This window comes from Aphanomyces invadans, assembly GCF_000520115.1.
Source record: "Aphanomyces invadans strain NJM9701 unplaced genomic scaffold supercont1.48, whole genome shotgun sequence".
Lineage (NCBI taxonomy): Eukaryota > Oomycota > Saprolegniomycetes > Saprolegniales > Verrucalvaceae > Aphanomyces > Aphanomyces invadans.
In genome coordinates, this window is record NW_008580193.1 from 217611 (window position 1) to 225019 (window position 7409).

The window sequence follows — 7409 nt, forward strand, 5'->3', positions numbered from 1 at the left end:
AAGAAAATGGCGACGAAGCAAAGCGACGATCACGCGTCGTTCAAGTTGAAGGCGACCGAGTCGCTTCCGAAATTAGTCTAAGTGAACTTTGACGACGACGGAACGAGCGGAGGCAGCTTGTAGAAGTAGATGGGGAACGCAGCGTCGGCGCGCGTGCCGCCTGCGTCGTCGTCCATATGGCAGAAGTGGCTAGAAACCATGTATGGGTCCATCTCGTCAACGCGATACAAGTACGTGAGGATGCGCAGCTCCTTGTGGCGGACGGGAGACGTGGACTCGAGCAACTGCCGAAACACGTGGCGCAACCCGCGCTCGATGAGGAAGAGGAAGATCACGGTCACGTCGTCGTCCACTTCCATCTCGAGCGCATTGCCGCATCGAATCGTCACGATGCCGTCAACCCGGAGGCGCTTCGCCTCGGCTTCGATTTGACGGACCCGATCGGGGTCGATCTCCATGCCTACACACCGGGCGACGTGCAACGTGCTGGCAGCATACAGCAGCACACGACCATCGCCGCATCCCACATCACACACGACATCGCTGGAGTTCACCTGCGCCAGCGCAAATGCTTGCTGGATCACTCCCAGCGGCGTCGAATGCAGCTTCTTCCGTGGTGCCAGCATGCGCGTCGCGGTGATCTAGTAGTACTATCCATTTCTTTAGTATACCTTGTCCCCGTATTCATTTTTCATATTGGTGCTAAGAATACTATTTGTCACGGGTAGTAGTTTGTCGAATTTTGCGCGTCGGTGCCATTGGTTTGCAAGATGCTGGCCCGCGCCGTCCGAGGCCGCTTCGTGAAGCACTTGAGCACCAGTGCCAAGCAAAGCCACTACCAAGGTAAGATGCTGTTCTGCTCGCTGTCCTCTGACGTGATCCATGTAGCCTTTGTCTGGGGCGACGGCACGGCTGGCCAACTCGGACGAGGTCCTGTCGAAAAGTCTGGCGTCGCGCGCAAGTACACGGAGCTCAGTCCGCAGCCCATTGATGCGTTCAGCTCACTGAAAGCCAACGTGACTCGATTGTCACTTGGAACAACGCACAGCGCTGCAGGTACGCCGCTCCCGGCGATGTCCTTGGAGGTACTACAACATGCGCGTGTCGGCTAGTCGATGCATCGGGACGAGTGTACACGTGGGGGCAAGGCGAAAAGGGCGAATTAGGTCTCGGCGACCGTACCAAGCAAGTTGACGTGCCCACGTTGGTGGAGCACTTGAAGGATGTGCATATCGTGGATGTGTCATGCGCGGTCCATCACACGGCGGCCCTCGACAAGGAAGGGCGGCTGTTCACGTGGGGCTATGGCGGCACGTCCATGTCCGACAGTGCGCTCGGCCTGGGACCTTCCGAGGGCAAGAATGTGGCGCTACCGACACTCGTGGAAACGTTCATCGACGACGTACGGAATCGCGTTCTCCGCATTCCATCGCGTTCTTTGGGTGATGTTCGTGTAGGGCGTTCGACTGCAAGCCGTCGATTGCGGCGACTCTCACACCGTTGCGCTGTCTGCGGACGGCGAGATCTGGACGTGGGGGCGCGGCGACAACGGGCGGCTGGGCAACGGCGAGCTCATTTCGCTCGACTACCCCGAGCCCGTCGAGTTTTTCGACTCGATGACGTGCACGGCGATTGCAGCAGGCCGATCCTTCTCGCTCGCGCTGCGAGACGACGGCCGCGTGTATGGCTGGGGCAAGAACAATCGTACGTTCGGCGCGTCCCACGAGCTAGGCGACAACTCACGTCGCTCGGTAGACTTTCAGCTCGGCCTCGAAGGCGGTGTGCTCGACATCAACAACGCCATGGAGCGCATTCCGATTGAAATCCGAGGCTTTGAAGGTCCTCGTCGCCGCGCTTTCGTCTCGTCTGCGACATGATCTCATCCATGGACGTGATAGGCGAGACTGTGGTCAAGATCGCTGCCGGCACCGAGCATGCCGCCGCTCTGACGGCGTCCGGCAAGCTCTATGTGTGGGGCGCCAACTTGTGGGTGTATCCAAATGAGATTACGCCGCTCAAGTCGAAGCGGCTCGTCGACGTTGCATGCGGCGATCGCTCGACGTTGGTCGTAGCAGGTAATCGTCGCCATCGTTGCTCGCCGGTGACGGCGCCCCTCCATAGACGACGGATCGGTCTATTCGTTTGGCAAGCGCGGCATCGGCCGCTCCAACTACTTGGGCCATGGCGACACCAACCCGCAGCCGCAGCCCAAGCAAATCGAGTCGCTTGCAAACCATCTCGTCACCAGGTACAGCGCCCACCACACCCATGCTGGTTGACACCGACGGTGGCTAGCGTGTACTGCGGCTACCGCCACTTGGGCGTCCTGGCCAAGATGGGCGGCGCGTCGGTGGACTCGGACTTCTCCCTGCGCAACTAGACCATGCGACGACGGCGGCAGAAGATCCGCCAGAGCCATCCGCTCATGCGAGATGCATGCAATCGATATATATACAATGGAGGTAATATCGCAGACGGGCACACCCGCTACACGATCGCGTTGTCGACGGCAGTGGCCGGGATGTGACCGAGCGCGCGGTTGAGGCAGTCGACGAGCTTGTTGAACTTTTCCTGCTCGATCTTGGCCTTCTCCAGGTCGAGTTCGCGGTCCTTCTCGCGCATTTCCTTTTCGTGGCGCAGTTTGCGCTCGTTCTGCTTCTCCTCGAGTTCCTTGAGATGGAGCTCTTTGTGGAACCGCATGCGCTCAAACTCCAATCGTTCCCAGTCCAACTGGTACTTTTGAATCTCGATGGTTTTGGGGTCGAGCGGCGGAGGGCGCTTCCCGGTGAACGAGCCAGGCATGGGCGGCCGCTTGTTTGGGGTTGCCTGGCGTGTAGTCTGCTGTACGATCGCGTTCATGGCGAGCTGGGTCTCGCTGTCGAGGTCTCCGCCGTCGTCGATCCCGCCTGGCAATCCCATCATGTTCATCGGCAACGACGTCATCAGTCCCATATTCACGTTGCACTGGGCAAGATAGTTGCGTCGCAGGTCTTCATTCTTCGCCAGCACTTGGTACTCTTGCCATCGCACCGGATGGGCGCCACTCAAGTGGCTTCGGATGTTGTCCACTCGGAACGATCGAAAGTACTTGGTCGTGGTGAGACCGCGGCGGCGCTTGCGTTGGTTTCCCGACGGCGACGACGACGTGTCGTCGTCGTCCTTGTCGCGTACTTCTCGGCCAAACGACTTGCACAGGCCACACACGGCCAAAATAACCTCGCCCGTGTGGGGATGGCGCTCGACGACCTGCAGGCCGAACTCGACTTCGTACTTGGGAATCCAGTGGTGCCGTCGCATGCGGTCCTTGAGTTCCTTCTGCCCTTGGACACTCGGGTCGTCTTGCATGACCAATTTCGAAGGTTGAAAAAGTGAAAATAGGAATGGAGGGCCTAAATCGTGGGAAAACATCTTGGAATTTGTATACGAAGATGCGCCCAGGCTATTTTCCCATACAAAACGTCTCCATACAAACATCAAGTGAATTTTAATATCGCTGGACTCTGGCCATGCATGCGGCCGGACCGCCGCTGGTCGGTCCCCATCTCAGGGTGGACAAGCGAAACGATGCACACCGGACGAGCACGGCACAATATGCTCCAGTGATTGCGGCCGCCATGGCATCAATGCCATGGATAAGATGCCACGCAAGCTTGGATGGTTCAATGGGTCGCACCGTGCAACAACGAGCCGACGACGTGAGCTCCAGGTTACGCGCATGGTGTAGAGTCGACGTGGGCGCGATGAGCGAGTACGTAATGAGACCGAAAGAAGGCACTTGTGTGTGGAGGCTGGGAGAGTGTTGTATTGGTTTAGTGCTTACGCTTGTCTTCTTTACCGAGCGGGACTTCGGGTTGGTCAACGTAGGTGAATCTGGCCGAGTCGGTCGTCGCGAATTGCTGGCCATTGAGCGCGATGTGGAAGATCAATTCACCGTTCGCGATCGTGCCGAGCTGGGGCAGCTCGACCTTGTAGCACGGACCGGCCTTCTCTTCCTTGTACTCGGCCGCCACGTCCTGTCGAGCCACGACGACGCTCAGTGCGACGTCTGAAACATGTCGTTCGTACCGCGGCAAAGGACCCGTCCGCCTTGGTCAGCTTGCACTTCATCGTTGACGTTGTCTTCAAGAAGGACCCAGTCAAACTTAAGACGGTTCCAGCGCTGGCGAGCTGGGGCTCAATCGACCGAATCACCGGGTCGCCTAGGCGCAGCATGAGCGTCGTATTGGCACGCGCCGCTTGCCGTACGGTAAAACTCGAACGGGATCGTGGCATCTCCGAACGATGTTCCGCTCAACGCGAGCCGGATGATGGCTGGGCTGAATGCTGACGGGGGCTGGCCGTGACCAGGGGTCCCAGGGGCAGCAGCAGCGTCGTGGTGTTCATGGAGAGCGAAGGACGGTACTTGGAACGTCACGACGCGGTGGTCGGCCTCAAACATACCTGCGTGAGATTCGCGAAAGCGAAGAAGCGGCACACACCTCGGGCGCTTTCCGAACGAACGCATGGACGGTCTGCATGTCGCCGCCGTACTCGACGGACACAACGGCGTCGTCCGTGTCAAAGGCGAGGTGGGTGGCCGCTAACGACACCACTGTCCCGCCTGTGATGGGTCCGATGCTGGGCACGACGTCGGTTAACGCGCCGTGGGTGTAGCCATGCAAGGCATTCGCGAAAGGCGACGCCGGCGGCAGAAACGTCACGCCGCCGTTGATAGACACATGGACTTGTGCTTGCATCGGCTCCAATGGAACCCACGACGTCGACCGCGGCGCATTCTTGGCGCTCTATACGTCGGTCAGACAAATGAACGTGCGCGGGCCAGTCGAGCACCTCGTCGTCCGAGTCGGCCGGGTCAACAGGCCCGACCGTGTGCACCGTCCACTCGGCAAACGCCGGCACGGAGCACACGACGATGTGTTCGTTTAACTTGACAGACACAACGGGCAGCATGGCTGTGGCGACGCGGTACGGAGCCGCCGTCCTGTGGCCGCATGAGAGCCGAGCGCGTTGAATCGCACTCGAGCTTACGCGGTGTCGCACTCGCTGTAGGTGGCCTTGCACACGATGCGCCCAATGTCAAAGAGTTGGTCGATGTGAACCGCGACGGTGGCTCTTTTGTCGGTGAACGGCATCGAGTTTGGCGAGCACCGCGTGACTTGGGCCTGGGGAACAGCGACATACGTGACAAGAGGGCAACCACCCAAACGGGTCCCTTGCCTTGTGAAAGTAGACCACATGCGGCGACGACGCCCCGTGCACGTGCACCTGGTCAAAGTCTTGGCCGTTGAGCGATACGTCGAGGGTACACGGCACGAGTTGCAGCGCTACGACCGCCGCATGAACGCGTGGAAGATAAGAATTGACCGCCGTACGAGTCGAATCGAACGACGGCGGCGTGACTGTGATGGTAAAGTTGGGGCTGGCAGGAGGATCGTTGACGTCGTCATGGGGGTGCTCTTCTTGGTCGTCCGTGGCGGCGCTACGCCACACGACGGTACGGACCGACGGCATCATCGATCGATCGACCTACCGTCCGTACTCTGCTTCGACAACGATAGCCGCGAACGACGAATGGAGCGGCACCCACTTGACGACCGGTCGCGTGGGCGTCTTGGGCTTGTCGCCGGTAAAGTGGAGGGCGACGACAGGAGTGTCCCCGTGAGTGATCTCGTCATGCGAAATGTGCGCGATCGTCGGGGCAATGTACACCTCGAATCGGTGGCCGTTCGTGGTGAAGTGTTTTCCATTCATGGCGACTTCGACGGCAAACTCGCCGGCGACGCTGAATTTGGGCAGGACGCATGATACCTGCCAGTGGATCGGCGGCGGTGACGCGACAGTCATGCGCTCGACGAGCCATGCTTACCACACCAGTTGCCGGGTCGAACGAGGCGAGCGCCGCCCGCGGTAGCCGGCCCTCCGTCAACGGGACAAACCGTACTGTGAGATCGTCGCTTTCCCAAAACCCCGACCCAAACACACGCAGCATGCATCCACCCGAAAGCACTCCGCACTGCGGATGCAGCCCCGACACCTGCGCGAATTCGAGTGAGAAGCCAACGACGTGAAGTAGCGACCGGACCCAAGTCGGAGCAAACACAACGAGGTTGTCCCACGAGCATGCGACAGCCTGGACGTAGACGTCTTTCAAGTCCTGGACCAGCGTCGGCGCCAGGACAGCGTCCAATTTGGCGGTCCCATGGGCTAGTTTGCCGTGCATAGCGTTTCCCCACGTCATTAACCGACCACTCCCTACGACCACATGATCAACAACAACGTTGGATGGACTGGCCCTTGTACTTGAAATGGCCGCCGAGTAATTGCCACCGGCGAATACATGCGCCACGGGGACGCAAGCCACCACTTGCTCGGGAGTAAAGCGTGTCTTGGTGTCGCTGGCCCCTAGCTGCCCGTACTGGTTGAACCCCCACGAGAAGAGCCGCCCGGTCTGCGTCATGGCAAGAGTGTGGGCCCAGCCACACGCAATTTCGACGAACGGGTCGTCCGGGGACTCGCTTGTCAGAGCCAACGTCGGCTGAAGCACCTTTGTGCATCGTCCTGGTGCGAATCAGCACAAACAACAACTTCTCGCCGTGCTCACCTGTGCCCAATTGCCCCGCCTGGCCCTCGCCGAACGCGTAGATGTCTCCATGGACGGTCAATGCCACCGTGAACTTGTCGCCGCACGCGACCTGCTTGCACTTTTTGTTGAGGAGCGGCGCTACGTGTTTGGGGCGGTGAAACACGCCGTTGAGCTTTTCGTTGACGGCACAGGAAGCTGAGGCGCTCGTGTGGCCCAGTTGGCCTTCAAAATTCCGCCCCCACGTGTACAAGTCGCCCGACTCGGACAGGGCCGCCGTGTGAAACCCCCCGCACGCAATCTAGGCCAGTGAGTCGTGATCTGCACAACGCGACAAGTACACTCACAGACTTGAACGTGAGGTGGTCGAGCTGGCCGATCTTGACAGGGTGCTCCTTCGCCACGATAGTCCCGCCGAGGCCAAGTTGGCCAAATCGACCGTCGCCCCACACAAACACGTGGCCGTCCAGGCTGAGTGCAGCCGTGTGCGCCTTGCCAAAGGCCAATTGGTGGATTTTTACGTCATTCAGCGAGTTTGCTAGCCCTGGAATCTGTAGGGCGAATGTTCAAGGTGGAAGAGCTGGAGGAAGCACAATCGCACCTCGGGTGACATCCACTCGAACTCCCACCCATCACACAGGGCCAATACCGACGCGTAGTTTCCATACACAGCCTTGATCTTGCGGCCTTGAGTGGACACGTACTTCTTGCACACCCCATTCGACTGCGCGAGAGATCCACTCAAGTACAGGTGCCCTGTCGTCCCTTCCCACCCCATCGTGGCGTGCCAGCCGAACTGTGTCGTTTCGCCAAAGGTCGCACGGATGTC

The 7409-nt window shown here is 59.5% G+C and overlaps 4 protein-coding genes across 4 annotated transcripts; 1 reads left to right on the forward strand and 3 right to left on the reverse strand.

The window, feature by feature from the left end:
* Positions 1-7: 7 nt before the first annotated feature.
* Positions 8-638, reverse strand: H310_13244 (hypothetical protein). The gene is made up of 2 exons (XM_008880673.1): positions 235-638; positions 8-189 (listed from the first exon to the last, which is right to left on the reverse strand). The coding sequence occupies exons 1-2, from the start codon at positions 624-626 to the stop codon at positions 78-80; spliced, it is 504 nt and encodes a 167-aa protein (XP_008878895.1). The 5' UTR covers positions 627-638; the 3' UTR covers positions 8-77.
* A 96-nt stretch (positions 639-734) lies between these two features.
* On the forward strand, positions 735-3369 carry H310_13245 (hypothetical protein). The gene is made up of 8 exons (XM_008880674.1): positions 735-843; positions 889-1056; positions 1113-1402; positions 1458-1704; positions 1756-1839; positions 1899-2075; positions 2122-2248; positions 2296-3369. Exons 1-8 carry the CDS (start codon positions 771-773, stop codon positions 2378-2380), a joined length of 1251 nt encoding a protein of 416 aa, XP_008878896.1. The 5' UTR covers positions 735-770; the 3' UTR covers positions 2381-3369.
* H310_13246 (hypothetical protein) lies at positions 2419-3369 on the reverse strand. Its single transcript, XM_008880675.1, has one exon. The coding sequence runs from the start codon at positions 3343-3345 to the stop codon at positions 2488-2490; it is 858 nt and encodes a 285-aa protein (XP_008878897.1). The 5' UTR covers positions 3346-3369; the 3' UTR covers positions 2419-2487.
* A 349-nt stretch (positions 3370-3718) lies between these two features.
* On the reverse strand, positions 3719-7409 carry H310_13247 (hypothetical protein). Its single transcript, XM_008880676.1, has 15 exons — positions 7182-7409; positions 6928-7131; positions 6602-6881; positions 6301-6558; positions 6083-6252; positions 5867-6034; positions 5531-5808; positions 5373-5479; positions 5218-5324; positions 5029-5162; positions 4831-4981; positions 4479-4784; positions 4246-4429; positions 4066-4199; positions 3719-4013 (listed from the first exon to the last, which is right to left on the reverse strand). The coding sequence occupies exons 1-15, from the start codon at positions 7356-7358 to the stop codon at positions 3810-3812; spliced, it is 2862 nt and encodes a 953-aa protein (XP_008878898.1). The 5' UTR covers positions 7359-7409; the 3' UTR covers positions 3719-3809.

What these genes read in the sequence shown, in the direction of transcription:
- H310_13245 (XM_008880674.1), top strand. Translation starts at nt 771, where the DNA reads ATGCTGGCCCGCGCCGTCCGAGGCCGCTTCGTGAAGCACTTGAGCACC. An exon ending in AACAACGCACAGCGCTGCAG is followed by an intron (nt 1,057 to 1,112) that starts GTACGCCGCTCC and finishes CGTGTCGGCTAG; the next exon opens with TCGATGCATCGGGACGAGTG. An exon ending in CTCGACGTTGGTCGTAGCAG is followed by an intron (nt 2,076 to 2,121) that starts GTAATCGTCGCC and finishes GCCCCTCCATAG; the next exon opens with ACGACGGATCGGTCTATTCG.
- H310_13246 (XM_008880675.1), bottom strand. Translation starts at nt 3,345, where the DNA reads ATGCAAGACGACCCGAGTGTCCAAGGGCAGAAGGAACTCAAGGACCGC.
- H310_13244 (XM_008880673.1), bottom strand. Translation starts at nt 626, where the DNA reads ATGCTGGCACCACGGAAGAAGCTGCATTCGACGCCGCTGGGAGTGATC. An exon ending in AAGGAGCTGCGCATCCTCAC is followed by an intron (nt 190 to 234) that starts GTACTTGTATCG and finishes CATGGTTTCTAG; the next exon opens with CCACTTCTGCCATATGGACG.
- H310_13247 (XM_008880676.1), bottom strand. Translation starts at nt 7,358, where the DNA reads ATGGGGTGGGAAGGGACGACAGGGCACCTGTACTTGAGTGGATCTCTC. An exon ending in ACCACCTCACGTTCAAGTCT is followed by an intron (nt 6,882 to 6,927) that starts GTGAGTGTACTT and finishes TCACTGGCCTAG; the next exon opens with ATTGCGTGCGGGGGGTTTCA. An exon ending in CGGCCGACTCGGACGACGAG is followed by an intron (nt 4,785 to 4,830) that starts GTGCTCGACTGG and finishes ACCGACGTATAG; the next exon opens with AGCGCCAAGAATGCGCCGCG.